Below are 17,333 nucleotides of genomic sequence, written 5' to 3'. Positions count from 1 at the left end.
TGACTGTCTGCCTCCTGCCCTTCTTCTCTGCAGGTCTCCTGTTGTCTCACTCCTTACCTGACTGGTTTGTCTCCCCAGGACGTCCCAGTTAACCGGGCCTTGGGGAGCGGCCTGCGCGGCGCTGTGAGGTCGGGGCTGAGCGGGGCGCCTGTGGGAGAGCGCGGCAGGTGAACCGCCACGCCACGCGCGAACCACCATCACCCCTGCACCCTCTAAACGGGCGGCTTCCACCAGCAATGCGAATCAAACCAGTGCCGTTAACACACACACACCAAATCACGGCCTTTAAGGTGCCACCGGCCACCAAGGGCTGTCCCAGCAAGCCCGTCACGCTCGCGACCCCGGGGCCGCTTTGTCCGCGCAGCTCGAGGGCCTCGGGCCACCTTGTCGCCCGGAACTTTCCGGCCGGCCCGGCAGCAGCCGGAAGAATGCGCGGGCCAGGGCAGGGAACGCTTAGGTCGCCGCACGCGCGGCCGAGGCGCAGGGAAGAAGCGGAGCATTGTGGGAAGCGCCCGCGCTTTCGGCGGGTTCCGTTAAAATGGCGCCCTGGTGGCCGGCGGCGCCCGCGCCTTAGCCTGTCGGGAGCCGGCAGCCTGCAGGGCGCAGGGAGGGCGCGGGCCGCGGTCCCTGCGCGTGCGGCGACGGTGGCGGCTCTGCCGGGACCCCAGTGCGCAGTCCTGGGCGAGGATGGCGACCCCGGACCAGAAGTCGCCGAACGTTCTGCTGCAGAACCTGTGCTGCAGGATCTTGGGCAGGAACGAAGGTAGAGGGGCCGGGCGCGCGGGGCCCGCAGACCGGTCCCGGGGGGCCCTCCCTGCGCGCGCAGCCCTAAGACGTCCCGGGGCTGGAAGGACGAGGATGCAGGGCCGGGGCGGAGGGCTGGGGGACGGGCCGGGGACGCGGGGCCCGGACGAGTAGCGGAGGGCTGAGGGCCGGGGGTCAGGGATCCAGGGAGGGAGCGGAGGTCTGGGGTTCTGGGGACCAGGGATCCAGGGAGGGAGCGGAGGTCTGGGGTTCTGGGGACCAGGGAGCCGGAAGGAGAGCGGAGGGCCGGTGCCAGTGTGGAGGGAATGGAGAGACCGAGGTCGGGGCGAGAACGCGGGGCCCAGGGGCGGGAGGGCGGAGCCGAGCCGCAGCCGGCTGAGTCACCGCTCACTCCGCGCGGGTCCGTCAGTGAGGACGGCAGGAATGCCAGCTCGCCAATTTATGCCCCTTCTCTGGTGTCACACGCCGGGGGAGGGCGCCATTGCGCACCTTTGGGTTCATCCTGTGTGGGGTGGAGAGAGCGGCTGCGCCGCGGGGGAGGATGCGAGGTGCTGGAGAGCCACATCATCGTCCATTTCATTAGGAAAGTTTAACAGGCTTGAATATTATGGGAAGGGGGGTGTTAACGACTGTTGTTATCTGCCGTATTTTCCTGCTGTTTGAAAGGTTGAGGGTTGGATTTGGTATAAAACTATTCTGGGAAAGTTCACATGTCGAATATTGTTACTAATAAGCACAACTAAACGAATCCTATATAGTAGGTAAAGCCATTTTGTAGCCGAGGTACTTTAAAAGAAATGGTACAGAATGTCATTTCCTGATACTTGTTTTGGTCAGGTTGGTCGGGGAGAGAGTGAGGATGCACCATGAGGGAATTTTCTGAGTAATTGAAGCAACTGAGTTACGTTTTAAGCACCAAGATGTGGAAAAGAAATTATTCAATTTTTGAAAGAAGACTTCAAAGTTACATTTAAAGTACTGAGAATACATTTTGACCTTTCATGCTTCATGACAATTACTATATGTAATTCATTGGATGTTCTATGATAATCTTGGAGCAATCATGAATGACTTTGTGTCACTATTGAATGAGTGACATCACACAATTATTGCTACATTTTGTGAAGTTTCATTCTATCGCTTTATTTATCTAAGAAATCTTTGAGGACCACCCCGTTCTCAAAGTTCCCCCCAGGAACTCTGCTAAGTGCTGGTGATGCAGATGCACAAGTCATTCCTCCCACAGATCTGACAGACACTGTAGTGGAAGAGACAGATGATAAACCGGTCATGTTAATTGGTAATAAGTGCTGTGGTGAAAAAGTAGGGTAAAGGAATAGAGAGAGATGAGGTGAGGGAAAGCCTTTGAGATAATTAAAGAGACCTGAATGGAGTAAGGGAGGGCCCTTTGAACATCTGGGGAAGGTTCTGAGTAGAGGGAACCAGTGCAAAGGCCTTGAGGTATGAGCATGGCCTGCCCTCTTTCGTTTTTGTCACTAGCACACTGAGTTACCTTTCTCATGTTTCATGTTCCTAGTCATAGGGGGAATCATATAAAACTCAGGTTGTTATGACATACATGGGGGAATCAGATAAAACTAAGATTGTTAGTTATGACATACCCACCTTCATATCGGTGTTTTCCTTATACAGGTGGTTCCAGATTTTTTTTTCCAGAGTTTTTTGTTCTATGGATAAACCACACATTCATACATTCTCGTCATAATTGGATTTTGAAAGTCATTCGTTGTGAGATAGAATGTTTCTCAACTTAAAAACTTTTTTTACGTTGAAGATTCTTTGATATATAAGTTTTGCCTGTTCCAAGATATTGAAAAGTTGCTTTTCAGCAAAATTCTGTATCCTACTATCTTCCCATTTAGAATTGTGTCTGAATTAAAAGTGGGCTCTCAGATCCTGACAGAGTCGTCTCTGAATTATTTATTTGAGATGGAGTCCTGCTGTGTCACCTAGGCTGGAGTGCAGTGGTTTGATCTCAGCTCACTGCAACCTCTGCCTCCTGGGTTCAAGTGATTTTCCTGCCTCTGCCTCCTGAGTAGCTGGGCTTACAGGTGTATGCCAGCACTCCTGGCTAATTTTTGTATTTTTAGTAGAGGCGGGGTTTCACCATCTTGGCCAGGCTGGTCTCGAACTCCTGACCTCAAGTGATCTGCCCACCTCCATCTCCCAAAGCACTGGGATTATAGGCATGAGCCGCTGCACCTGGCCCTCTCTGAATGAATTATGTCATAAAGTCCATTGAAGGTGATATTCTTTTTGTGATGTTCTAAATAGCTAGGACTGCCAAGCATTTATAATGTAAATTCAAATTATGCAGATATTTACTGAAGAATTTATATTTAGTAACTTACCTTGTTCTTTCATTTGTTTTACCTTAGTGAGCAAAGGAGCAATATTGATTACTACCTTTACAATATTTGATGTTAAAAAATTTGATTAGTGGGCATTTTATATGGTAACCCCATAGAACATTTGATTAATTACCTTATTCTTTAATGACATGTTACTAACAATTGACCTTACGCTTTTGTAATACATTGCTTTTTTTAGTACTGTGAAATCAAGGCATAATAGATACTTGTTACGTTAATGAGAATTTCATATGAATCATACTTTTATAAGGTATATTTAAAAAAATTATACTGTTGATTTCAAGGGACCTTCAGAAGCAAAGCACCTATGTATAATGGTGCTTGGCAATTTTTTAAAGTTAGCATAACCATAATTTACCAACTTTGCCAACTTCTAACATCTGTGAATTTTCTTGAAACACCTACTGCTAGCTAGTGATAGGCAAATCCTGTCTTCATATCCCTGCCCCTCTTGGGAGCACATTTATTGTGTCCTTGAATAGTTACTCTTATCATTGAAAGCAGTGTGCTTGATGTTAGTGTTTCAAATCTGTCAGAGGTAACTCTTCTTTTCATAGCAACTTTGTAATTCTTTTTCTAATTATGAGGTAAAAAATAGATAAAGAAATTTATATTAGATAAGTATTTCAGCATAGGTGATTGCCATAATATGCAAGACCTCTATGTGTGTATTCCAAGACCTCTATGGGTGTACTCCAAGACCTCTGTGAGTGTACTCCAAGACCTCTGAGTGTACTCCAAGACCTCTATGCATGTACTCCAAGACTGAGTGTACTCCAAGACCTCTATGCGTGTACTCCAAGACCTCTGTGAGTGTACTCCAAGACCTCTATGCGTGTACTACAAGACTCTGTGAGTGTACTCCAAGACCTCTATGCATGTACTCCAAGACCTCTGTGAGTGTACTCCAAGACCTCTATGCGTGTACTACAAGACTCTGTGAGTGTACTCCAAGACCTCTATGCGTGTACTCCAAGACCTCTATGCGTGTACTCCAAGACCTCTATGCGTTTACTTCAAGACCTCTGTGAGTGTACTCCAAGACCTCTATGCGTGGACTACAAGACTCTGTGAGTGTACTCCAAGACCTCTATGCGTGTACTCCAAGACCTCTATGCGTTTACTCCAAGACCTCTGTGAGTGTACTCCAAGACCTCTGTGAGTGTACTCCAAGACCTCTGTGCGTGTACTTCTAGCAGAAGATAGAGAGTATTGTTTTGGTGATTCAGTACCACAGGTGGTGTTGCTATTGTTTTCATGATTTTCCAAAATGGCAAAGAGCTTTTGATGAAGTTCCAAATACCATGTGATCTTCCTTTGGTTATATAATTACATTTTTGGGAACATCAATGTGTATTACATGTATATTAAGATATACATGAGATGTGTATTAAAACTTAAGAGTTTCAGGCTTTGTTTCAAGTTGTACTTCATGGATTTATTATTTTTAAAATAATATTTAAAAATTATCTTGGTTTAAATTTCTAATATGGTAACTATGGATAGATATAATCTACCTAAGTAAAAGCTTTTTGGAGTTCTCAATCTTAATAGCGTAAAGTAGCCCAAGACCAAAAAGTTTGAGAACCACACATCCAGAGTAATGTTTTTGTTGTTTTAGAGCATTGCCTTCCAACTAGAGCCATGCATTGGAATCCCTGTGATTACACAAGAGCCTGATAACGATGATTGCCTGTGGGAAGGGGAACTGGTAGCCAGACAGTGGTTGAGAACAGGACTTTTTATGGTATCTTCGTGACTTTTCATTTTAAACTCTCTAAATCTGGGACTTATTCAGAATGAATATTGTGGGCTCCATCTCTAGGCATTCTGATCTTGTAGGTTTGGAGCTTGGCATCTGAAACATTAAAATGCGTGGTAAGTTACTCTGACTTGCATCTGGAGTTGAGGATGGCTAGTTTAGGTGCTCTGTTCCTCTACTGAGCACTGTGGCTTACTTCCAACTTCCCCTGACTCCTCCTTATCCTTCAGAAAAGCAGCAGTATGAAACATACAAGCCACACTGTAGGCAAGAAACATGAAGGCAGAAACTTAGGTCTTCCCAAACAGTTCAACTTTTCTGCAGTTGTTTTTTGACTCTCAAGAAATTATACAACTGTGGAGTTTCTGTGTTCACTTGAGTCATGTTTAATTTTGTGCATCTTTTAAGTTCAGTTGTCATCTTTAACCTGAGTGTTTATAGAATCTTTCTGGGATACAAAGGGCATCTCCTTTTGTTTAAAAGCTCTTGGGCCCACATCCAAGTGTCTCTGGAGCCTTCACATTTGAGACAGTTCCGCAGTCCCAGCTGAGGGTCTTGCCTTAGCTTCGTATCCCCTCTAGTTCCACTTCTCTTCTGCAGTCAGAGGGTCCTTTCTAGAAAACCAATCTCATCGAATCTGCCGGACTTACTTTGTAATCTTCAAGATGAAGACCAACTTATCTTGCTTAAGGTTAAAAACTGGATGCTTTTTTGAGTTGTTATTTTAATGGCTGTGATAGATACAGTATGTATCTAAAGGATATTTTCAAGTTAGTACAAATAGCTAACATTTATAGAAAGCTTAAAATATGCTGGATGTTGTGCTTATATAGTGGTAGAATTATGATGACCCTCATTTTGTAGAGGAGAAAACAGAGACTTTGATAGATTAAGTAGTTTGCTCAGTGTCATCCAGCTAGTCAGTTGTGGGGCCAAGGTTGGAACCCAGGTTTCTAATGCCACAGCTTGATATTTTGAATTAATTCATCCCGGCTCTTAAGTGTTGAATTCAGTGGCGAATTTCTCCCTGTGCTCCATAGAGACAAGTCCTAGTCCGGCCCTTGGAACGGCTTCTCCCCTCTGTCCTCTCTTGTGTTTAGAGAGTCCCATGGGACGGCTTCTCCCCTTTGTCCTCTCGTGTTGAGTGTCCCGTGGGACGGCTTCTCCCCACTGTCCTCTCTTGCGTTTAGAGTGTACAACTCAGCAGCACTGCCTTCTGGTCAGCCAGTGTGTCCTTGCATTCATTGAAATGTTTTCAGAGGGTCATTAGAGGAGTGTTTACTTCCCTTCCAGGCACCTGAGAACTGCCCACCCCTCACACACACAGAGTAGATTAGAGGTGGAAGAACTAGGCACTTCTTAGGTGCTTTGTGGCCAAAAAATGGAGTACTTTGTTTTTTACTTTTGGATTAAGCAAAGTCATCAGAGATCTACATCTGGGCCCCATCACCTGGGGCTCTCGATGGAGTGACTGGCTGAGTGGCATTTAAAGTCCCGTGGCACAGTGTGTCCAGCGCTGCCCTTCCCTGTGGTTCCCCTCTCTGTTTCCTGGGCTCCTCATGTGGTGGCACTGGCCTGCCAGCCTAACGGTGCTCCCTGCAAGGCCTTCCCTCAGCTCCTGTTTCACGAGGTCCCCCTGGTCATGAGCTGTCATAGTGCCCTCATTTTCTTTGACGCTCTTATCATAGTCTGCCTTGTGTAATTACGTGTCACGTTTGTTGTGTTTTATGTCTGTCTCATTAACCACTGTATATCATATTCTTAGGGCCTGATGTGTTTGGCCTGTAGTAAGTACTTGGGAGTTACTCATTTAATTACTGATTGAGTTTAGTTATACTTTAAACACTGAACAATATTTTGGGAGTATTTAAACGAGAAATGTGTAGTGGACATTGCTTGATTTTTTCCCATCTTTGATTGCGGGTTCACTAAACAAGGAATGATTGCCATGGCTAATTCCTTTCACAGCCTGGATTCTGTGCTTTTCCCTTTGAAACACAGGATAAGTAGATTTGGTTTAAGAAATAACTGATGAATTAAAAAAATCTTTTATAATCAGCAAGAAGGTAGACTGGAAATTTGGTTGGTAAGCAGGTAAGGAGACAGGTGTGGCTGAAGAGGTAGGTGGGAGTGCAATATCCATCTGAGGTGCAGAGAAAGGACGCGAAGAGGAGAGAGTTTCTGGCATTGAAGCATTCCTAACTTTTTGATAGGAGAAAGTTCAAAAGTATATAAAACATTTGGAGTGGGGATGTACTTGAGTATGAAAATGGTAACCTAAAAATAATTTTTACTAGCTGGTGCAGTGGCTCACACCTGTAATCCCAGCACTTTGGGAGGCCGAGCCAGGAGGATTGCTTGATCCCAGGAGTTTGAGACCAGCCTGGGCAACATGGTGAGACCCTGTCTCTACAAAAAATATAAAAATTAGCTGCACATGGTGGCACATACCTGTAGTCCCAGCTACTTGGGAGGCTGACGTGGAGAATCACTTGAGCATGGGAGGCGGAGGTTGCAGTGAGCCAAGATCTCACCACTGCACTCCAGCCTGGGTGACAGAGTGAGACCCTGTCTGGAAAAAAAAAGTTCTTAAAATAGTGACACAACTTTTTAAGGAAGCTTTTCAGTGATACTTTTAATGTTTATAAAATTAATATATATTCAGTATAAAAATTCAGAAAGTGTGGAAAAATGTAAGGCAAAAAAAAACTACCCTTGATCCTGTGATCCCATGAAACATTTTAGATTTCATTTTGTTCCGTTCCCCACTACGTAGGCATTCACTGGATCCTTGCTGACATGGTGGGCATGTGTCTGCTTTAGCGAGAATAGAGACAGGATAGTGGTGAGGTGAGTCCTGAGAGGATGTGGAGAAGAGCGAGCTGGGTGCTGAGCTAGAGATGAGCTTGGTGGGCTCCAGGAGTAGCAGGAGGGCAATGTGGGGAGCAAGAGGCCAGCCTCCTGGGCTGGGGCCAGGAGTTTGGGTTCTGTAGTGAGTGTGATGGGGTGTATGTGAGCAGAGTGATGATAATATTTATATTTTGAGAGGATCACTGTGACTGCTCTGTGGATAATTCACTCTAAGGAGGCAAAGGTGAAAGCAGGTGACCAGCTCCTCAGGAGACTTCCTGTAATGGAATGGTACCTGTGGAGTGATTGTATTTGGGATGTGTTTTTTTATAAGTAGAGTCAACAGATTTGCTGATTTAAATAATTACTTAACAGTCTGAAAATTTCCTTATTTCTCTTCATGTTCCTATTCCTGATTTCTTGAATCATCAGTCAGATATAGATATTTTGGTCTGAAGTGTTTTCCCTCTGCCCACTTTGAAGATATTCTTTAATTATTGATGAGAAGTCTGATGTTAATTCATTTCTTACTCCTTTGAAGTTGTATCTGGAATCTTTTAGGATTTTTTAAAAATCTTTTAAGTTCTGAAATTTTGCAATAATGTGTCTAGGTGTGGAATTTAAAAATTTACCTGGATTAACACTTGATGATCCTTCAATCTGAGGACCTTTTTTCTTTTTATAAAAAAATTTTTTTTATAACTAGTGACAGACTTAGAATTTTTTTTTTTTTTTTTTTTAATAGAGAAAGGGTCTTCTTGTTTTGTCCAGGCTGGTCTCAAACTCCTGGATTCAAGCCATCCACCTCAGCCTCTGAAAGAAAGTGTTGCAGTTATAAGCATAAGCCACTATGCTGGTCTGACTTTTTTAATGATAGAAAAATTTTACAATTTTATTATTCTTAATTATTTTTAACTGTTCTGTCTTTTGTTGTGTTTGATTTTCCAGCTTGCATTTAATTTGTCCTTTAGTATCGCCATTCTGCTATTTAGCCCATTTAAAAAAATTATTAGTGTTTACGTTCACAGTGATTTCCTTTGTGCTACCATTTTGCATTTGTGCTGGCAGCTACTGTCCCGTGTCTATATGTCCCCTCTTCTAGAATTTCGTGTAAATGCACTCATACAGTGAGCAGTCTTTTGAGCCTTGTTTCTTTCAGTTAGCATAATGCGTTTGAGAGGCATCTGCAGTTCTGTATCAATAGTTCACTCCTTTTCATTGCAGAGTAGTGTTCCATTGTATGGTGAAGCGCAGTTTATCCATTTAACCACTGAGGGACATTTGGATTGCGTCCATTTTTGGCAGTTATGGATAATGCTGCTGTGAACATTCATGGACAGGTTTTTATGTGAACATAAGTTAGTTTTCTGGAATAAACACCTACAAGTGGGGTTGCTGGGCTCGGGGAAGGTGCATGCTCATCGTTTTCAGAAGTTGCCAGACTGTTTTCCAGGGTGGCTGTGGCTTCTTAGCCTCCACACCAGCAGCGTGGGAGAGCTCCAGGGATGCCGTGGCCTCACTGGCACTGGGCAGTGTTAGTGGTTTTTATCTTAGTTATTCTAGCACGTGTGTAGCCATACCTCAGTGTGGTTTTAATGTTCATTATCCTAGTGATGTTGAACATCTTTTCGTATGTGTGTGCATGTGTGTTTTGCCATTCATATGTCTTCTTAGTGAAATTATCTGTTGAAAACTTTTGCTTATGTCTTTGTGCTTTGCAAATTTTTTTTTCTCAGTATTTTCATTCTCTTAGCAATGTCTTTTTGCAAAGCAAATTTTTAAATCTCGATGAAGGCCAATTTCTGAATTTCTAAGAAAATGAGTCATGATTTTGGTGTCATGTAGGAACTCTGCCAAACTCAAAGTTGCAAAGATTTCTTCTTTGTTTTGTTTTATTTCTAAGAGCGGCTTATGTTTTACTCTTTTATTTGAGTTAATTTTCATACATGGTTTGTGATAATAGATTGAAATTCATTTTCGAGTTTACCAAAGAACGTTCTTTCCCCCTTACACTTTAGTTGCTTTCTTATCTTGAAGACTACAAGTTTTAAAACGGAGCTTTAAAAAATATTGATGCCATGGCCCCCAACTCCAGACTAATAAAATCAGAATTTGTGAAAAATGGGTCTTGGTATTAATATATTAAAAAAAAAAAGTTTTATTTTAGAAAAACATTGTGGACTTACAGAAAAATTGCAGATAGAGTTCCTGTAAGCCCAGTACCATTTTGTCTATTATTAGCATCTTACATTCCCATGGTGCAGTTGTTAGAATTAATCAGTAATGATACACTAATATTAATGAAACATCATTAGTTATTTAGATTTTCTCAGTTACTACTCATTGTCCTTTTGCTGTCTCTGGGTTCCCTCTAGTAATGTTACATTCAATTGTCTTGTCTCTTTGGGCTTCTCTTGACATTGACAATTTCTCAGGTTTTTTTTTTTTTTTTTTTTCGTGATCTTGAGAGGTTTGAGGATTAAAGATTATTTTGTAATGTCTCAATTGAGTCTGATATTTTTATCATGACTAGACTAGGATTACATATTTTTGGGAGGAAGACCCCCAAGGTAAAGTGACATTTTCATCACAATATATGGAGGGTACCTGCCACCAGGGTGACTCGTCATTTTTGAAAGTGATCTTGATCACTTGGCTGAGGTGTGTGTCAGGTTTCTCTGCTGTGAGTGACTCTTTTTTCCCACTTATATTGTGCTCTTTGGAAGAAAGCCACTATGCCCAGCACACACTTAAGATTTGGAGTTACATTTTAGTCACCTCCTTGAGAGTGAGGTATCTACGTAAATTACTTAGCCCTTATTATCTTTTACACTTCTACAAAAGATCAGTGCCAATATCCCCTCCTGATTTTGTGTCTTGTCTTGTTTTTCTTGGTCAATCTGGTAAAGGTTTATCAATTCTGTTTTTTTTTTTTTTTTTTTTGAGATGGAGTCGTGCTCTGTTGCCAGGCTGGAGTGCAGTGGCACAATCTCGGCTCACTGCAACCTCCGCCTCCTGGGTTCAAGCGATTCTTCCGCCTCAGCCTCCCGAGTAGCTGGGACTACAGGCATGTGCCACCATACCAGGCTAATTTTTATATTTTTAGTAGAGACAGGGTTTCATCATGGCGAGAATGGTCTCGATCTCTTGACCTCGTGATCCGCCTGCCTCGGCCTCCCAAAGTGCTGGAGTTACAGGCTTTTTTTTTTTTTTTTTTTTTTTTATTAAAGAATCTAGAGATTGGTTTCATTGATCCTCCCCTCCCAACCATTTTTGTTGTAAATTTCATAGATTGCTGCTCTTTTTTTTTTTTTTTTTTTTTTACTATTTCCTAATGTGTACTTTGAGTTTTGTTTTTTTCTTTTTTTTAGACTTTTATCATATAAATTGAGAGTGTTGATTGGAGGTATGAGAAAGCATTTTATGCTATAAATTTTCCTCTAACAACTGTTTTAGCCACATCTCACGTATTTTGATATATTGTTTTTATTTTCATTCAATTCATTTTCTAATTTTCCTTGACAGTTTTTATTGCCCATATATTTTTTTCAGCTTCGTTGAGGTATAAGTGATAAATACAAAATGTATATATTCAAGGTACGCAATATGATACTTTGACATATGTATGCATTGTGAAATGATTGCCACAATGAAGTTAATCATTGTGTTCATCAGCTCACCTCAGTACCTGTTTTTTTTGTGTGTGTGTGGTGAGAAAACCTATGATTGACTCTCAGCAGATTTCAAGTACACAACGCGTTGTCATTAACTACTGTCCCCATGCTGTATTTGTGAATATCTGTTTTTCCTTTCAGTTCTGTTAAGAGTTTGCTTCATGTGTCTTAAACCTCTGCTGTTTAGAGTGTGCACGTTAGAATTATTATGTCGTGTTGGTGAATTTCCCTTTCATCATTTGGTGATCCCTTCTTTATCCTTGTTAATTTTTCTTAGTATAAAGTTTCCTTTGTCTGATAGAAATGTAGCCAGTTCACCTTCATTTTGAATAGTGTTTTCATGGAATATCTTTTTCCATTCTTTAACTTTTAAGGATGTCTTTCATCATGTCTGAGTTGGGCTCCTTCTAGACAGCACACAGCTTTCAGGGGTACCTTTTTCTAGCTTTCTCTTCTGGGCTGCTGCCCTCACTTTCTGGTTCCTAAGACACTTCCTCATGTTCTGGCTAAAATCTGAACCCCCAGCCTGCCAGCCTTGTGATGGAGTCTTGGGGCCATTATTGGCTCTTGCCAAGTGTGTGGGGGGGCAGCCCACTGTGGGGGTGCCCCTGAGTGAAGGAGGAAGTAGCTGGTAGCCTGGTGCAGGGCTGGGAGAGCTGTGGGGGTGCCCCTGAGTGAAGGTAGTGTGGCTGGTAGCCTGGCGCAGGGCTGGGAGAGCTGTGGGGGTGCCCCTGAGTGAAGGTAGAGTGGCTGGTAGCCTGGCGCAGGGCTGGGAGAGCTGTGGGGGTGCCCCTGAGTGAAGGTAGAGTGGCTGGTAGCTTGGCACAGGGCTGGAAGAGCTGCGGTGCTTCCTCCCTCCTTCCCTACCTGGGCCCTGGCTGGGGAGACTGGGCCTGGCTCAGAGGTTTTTCTGTCTTTGCCTGTTTGTGGTTTGGGTTTTGGGCTGTTGTTCAGCCCCAGATGGTGTAGTCTGCAGCAAACACATAAACAAAATATCAAGAAGCAAAAATGGGGAAGTCACTCCAGGTTTTCCTTTGATCGTGAGCTTCGTACTCAGTCTGCTCCTCTTACCCATTGTTCAGAGTCTCTTCAGAGGTGTCTGATGTATTGTTGCCAGAGTTTTGTGTTGTCATCAGTGGTGGAGTGTGCTCACTCTGTCTTGACTGAGATGACTTCTGTCCCTAGTTTCTTCTTTCAAGTTGATCCTGTTTGTTTTCTTTCCCTCTTTCAGGGATTCTTCGTAGTTCCTGTTTTACCAAGAATGTCCTTCTTAGATCCACTTTTCTGGTTTTGTTTATCTCTTCCTTAAATCCTTTCTTAAACTTCTGGGAATTTTAGATTCTCTGTGGATTGGGCAGGGGAAGCTGTACTGAGCTCGGAGTGCTGACTGGAAGATTCTCTGGATTGGGCAGGGGAAGCCACACTGAACTTGGAGTGGTCACTTGAAGACTCTCTGTGGATTGGGCAGGGGAAGCCGCACTGTGAGCTCAGAGTGGTCACTTGAAGATTCTCTGTGGATTGGGCAGGGGAAGCTGCACTGAGCTCAGAGTGGGCACTTGAAGATTCTCTGTGGATTCGGCAGGGGAAGCTGCACTGAGCTCAGAGTGGTCACTTGAGGATTCTCTGTGGATTGGGCAGGGGAAGCCACACTGTGAGCTCAGAGTGGTCACTTGAAGATTCTCTCTGGATTGGGCAGGGGAAGCTGCACTGAGCTCAGAGTGGTCACTTGAATTTCCAGGTGCCACTCATAGTCCCACTTCCTTTTTGGGATTGGAGAACAGTGTTGGCTTTTGCTGGCAGCTGCAGCTGGGCACTGCCCTGTCGGACTGCTGCTCTGCATCCCAGGTTGAACTGGGCCCAGCACTCAGTGGGGGGGATCTGGAGGTATCTGCTGGTAGCTTCACTTCTGGAGTCATAGAAGCTGGGCAGACAGGCATGCTGTCGTACCCCGGTACCAACCCTAATCCACTTATTGAAGTGATTGCTTTACTCGGAAGTTGGAGGCTTTCTGAAATATTTCTTCCTGACCCTTGACATGCTTTTGCTGTTGAGCTTGTAATGGGCAGCCATTCTTTTCCCTGGTCTCTTGTACTCAGGGGTGGGAGTTCCTCAGATTGGGAGTTTGCCTCAGCAGAGGTGAGAGCCTGAGTTTTTATTCTGGGGTAAGCCAGTTGCTGTGACCCGTGTCACTTCCCAGGCCCTTCCTCTCCCATCCTTTCTGAGGCGCTGTGTTGTATGACTTCTTTGGACATTTACTCCATTCCAGGTTTCTCCCTCCCCACTTCTGCCTGGCCTGATCTGGTGATTTCCTTGTCTTGGCTGTCTTAATTTCCATCTTTTTACCTTTTTGTTTTAGTGTTTGAGAGGCTTCTTCAACTATAAATACAGCCTTTCTACTTATTTTAAAAAACATCTGCCTTCATACTTTTAATATTCAAGAGCTTGTCTTCTCTGAATTTATGGCATTCTGTTTCATTTCGTGGATGTGTTATGTCTAATCCTGTAGGCCATCATAGCCTCTTTGTTTTTGTACATCTTCCCCCATTTTCTTATTTCCTATGTTGCTACTTTTTCTTAGTTTCCTTTTTTCCTTCTTGTTTTTGTCTCTCTTTTGTGTTAGATGATGCCCTCGCGTGTCTGGTGATACCTATTCTTTTCATCTTCAAGAGTGAAGTTGGCTGGTGGGTCTTGGGTAGGGCAGCGTTTGTGAGTGCTGAGCTTCCTTGTGGAGAACAGGCACACATCGTTTTACTATCCTTTGCAGATACTGCGTTATTTCACAAATTGAAGGTTTTTGGCACCATGCATTGAGCAGGTCTTTAGGCATCGTTTTTCCAACAGCATGTGCTTACTTTGTATCTCTGTGTCATGTTTGCAAATTCTCACAGTATTTCAGACTTTTTCATGATTATTATATCTGTTGCAGTGATGTGTCACTTGCGATCTTGATGCTACTATTGTAATTGTTTTGGGGTGCCGTGAAGTGCACAGACTTAATAAAAAAATGTTGTGTGTGTTCTGGCTACTCTGCCGACCAGCTGTTCCCCATCTACCCCCACTCTCCTCAGGCTCCCCTATTTCCTGAGTCACAACAATATTGAAATTAGGCCAGTTAATAGCCTTACAGTGACCTCTTACTGTTCAAGTGAAATTAGTGTTCAACAGAAAACCAGAAAGCACATGTTCTCACTCATAAGTGGGAGTTGAACACTGAGAACACATGGACACAGAGTTCTCACATACCAGGGCCTGCTGGGGGTGGGAGGTGAGGGGAGGGGACTTAGCGGATGGGTCAATATGTGCAGCACACCAGCATGGCACACATATACCTATGTAACAGACCTGCACCTTCTGCACATGTATCCTGTTTTTTGTTTTTTTGAGAAGAAGTAATAAAAAGAAATCAGTGTTCAAGTGAAAGGAAGATCACATGTCTCTCACTTTAAATCAAAAGGTAGAGATGGTTAAGCTTAGTGAGGAAGGCGTGCCAAAAGCTGAGATAGGTGAGAAGCCAGGCCTCTTATGCCAGTTAGTCAAGTTGTGATTGAATAGAAAAGTTCTTGAAGGAAATTACAAGTGCTATTCTAGTGAACACAGGAGTAATAAATTGAAACAGCCTTATTGCTAATAGGGAGAAAGTTTGAGTGGTCTAGATAGAAGATCAGACCAGCCACAGCATTCCTTTAAGCCAAAACCTAATCTGGAACAAGACCCTAACCCTGTGAAGGCTGAGAAAGGTGGCTGGCCGTGGTGGCTCACTCCTGTAATCCAAGCACTTTGGAGGCCAAGGTGGGTGGATCATCTGAGGTCGGGAGTTCAAGACCAGCCTGACCAACATGGTGAAACCTCGCCTTAAAAAAAAATAAAAAGAAAAAAAAAAAAAAAGAGAAAGGTGAGGAAGCTGCCGAAGAAAAGCTAGAAGCCAGCGGTGGTTTTTAGTTCATAAGGTTGAAGGAAAGAAAGAAGCTCTCTCCATAACATGAAAGTGCAAGGTGAAGCAACGCGTGCTGATGGAGAAGCTGCAGCAAGTATCCAGATCTAGCTGAGGTCATTGAGGAAGGTGGCTACACTAACATATTTTCAGTGTAGATGACGCACCCTTCTATTGGAAGCAGATGGCATCTAGGACTTTCATTGCTAGAGAGAAGTTAGAGCCTTCCTTCAGAGCTGACTCTCGTGTCTGGGGCTAATGCAGCTGGTGACTGAGGTTGTTGAAGCCAGTGCTCTTGACTGTTCCAAAAATCCTGAGCCCTTAATGCTACATGAATTCTTCCTGTGCTCTATAAATGGAACAACAAAGCCTGGATGACAGCGCATCTTTTTTTTATAGCACGGTGTACTGAATATTTTAAGCCTACTGTTAAGGTTTACTGCTCAGAAAAAGATTCCTTTCAAAATATTATTGTCATTGAGAATGCATCTGGAGTTGTTTTCATGCCTGCTAACATGCATCTATTCTGCAGTCCATGGACCAAAGAGTAGTTTCAGTTTTCAAATCTTACCATATAAGAAACACATTTTATAAGGCTATAGTCACCATAGGTCGTGGTTCCTCTGATGGATCTGGGCAAAGTAAATGGAAAATCTTCTGGGAAGGATTCATCATTCTAGATGCCATTAAGATCATTTGTGATTCATGGGAGGAGGTCAAATTGTCAGCGTTAACGGAAGTTTGGAAGAAAGTGATTTCAACCATCATGGGTGGCTTTTTTTTTTTGAGACGGAGTTTTGCTCTGGCTGGAGTGCAGCGGCTCCTCTCAGCACACTGCAACCTTCATTTTCTGGTTTCAAGTGATCCTCCTGCCTCAGCCTCCCTGGTTGCTGGGATTATAAGCATCCACCATCATGCCTGGCTATTTTTTTTTTTTTTTTGGTGTCTTTTTTTTTTTTTTTAGTAGAGACAGGGTTTCACCATGTTGGCCAGGCTAGTCTTAAACTCATGACCTTGTGATCCACCCACCTTGGCCTCCCAGAGTGCTGAAATTACAAGCATGAGCCACTGCAGCTAGCTTCCATCATGGGTGACTTTAAGGGTTCAAGCCTTCAGTGGAGGAAAGAACTGAAAATGCGGTGGGAATAGCAAGAGAAGTAGAACTAGAAAGAGGAACTTGAAGATGTGAATGACTGAATTGCCACAATCTCATGATAAAATGTGAATGGATGAGGAGTTGCTTCTCGTTGATGAGCAAAGAAAGTGGTTTCTTGAGATGGAATCTACTGCTGAAGTGCTGTGAACATTGTTGAAATGACAACAAAGAATTTAGGATATTACATCAACTTTGTTGCTAAAACAGTGGCAGGGTTTGAGAGGATTGGCTTCCATTTGGAAAGACGTGCTGCTGTGGGTAAAATGCTATCAAACAGCATCACATGCTGCAGAGAAATCTCATGAAAGAGTCAATCGATGTGGCAAACTACATTGTCTTATTTTAAGAAATTGCCGCAGCCATCCAGCCTTCAGCACCCACCACCCTGGTCAGCCAGCAGCCGTCAACATCAGGGCAAGACCCTCCACCGGGAAAGATTGTGACTTGCTGAAGGCTCAGATGATTGTTAGCGGTTTTTTTTTTTTTTTTTTTTTTTTTAGCAATAAAGTATTTTTAAATTAAAGTGTGTATATTTTTTTCTTTTTGGACAGAATGCTGTTGCACACCTAATAGACGACAGTATATTAAACCTAACTTTTATACGCACTGGGAAATCAAAAAGTTCAAGTGACTCTCTTTTTGCAGTATTTTCTTTAATATTGGAACCAGATCTGCAGATCTCTGTGGTCTGCCTGAATTGGACACAGACTCTTCTGCTTGTTGGGGATCCCCATCCATAACTGTCTGTCTCTTTTCTCTTGGGCTGATCAGTCTCCCCACAGACAAATTGTGCATCGCGGAA

The 17,333-nt window shown here is 43.4% G+C and overlaps 1 protein-coding gene across 2 annotated transcripts in view; it reads left to right on the top strand.

The window, feature by feature from the left end:
• The first annotated feature begins 482 nt into the window (after window positions 1-482).
• TUBGCP3 (tubulin gamma complex associated protein 3) overlaps window positions 483-17,333 on the top strand; it is a 93,320-nt gene continuing 76,469 nt past the window's right edge. The window contains exon 1 of one of the 2 annotated variants that reach the window (XM_032246248.1): window positions 483-763. In XM_032246248.1, coding sequence (XP_032102139.1) covers window positions 688-763 — 76 coding nt within the window. In that variant the 5' untranslated portion in view covers window positions 483-687. The remainder of the gene's footprint in view (window positions 764-17,333) is intronic. The other variant, XM_032246249.1, reaches the window with a different exon arrangement.

The sequence above is a fragment of the Sapajus apella genome, unplaced genomic scaffold (genome assembly GCF_009761245.1).
Source record: "Sapajus apella isolate SASKATOON/1434 unplaced genomic scaffold, GSC_monkey_1.0 scaffold60, whole genome shotgun sequence".
Taxonomy (NCBI): Eukaryota; Metazoa; Chordata; class Mammalia; order Primates; family Cebidae; genus Sapajus; species Sapajus apella.
The sequence above is the reverse complement of the archived record's forward strand: the minus strand, read 5'-3'. Positions and strand labels throughout refer to the sequence as shown.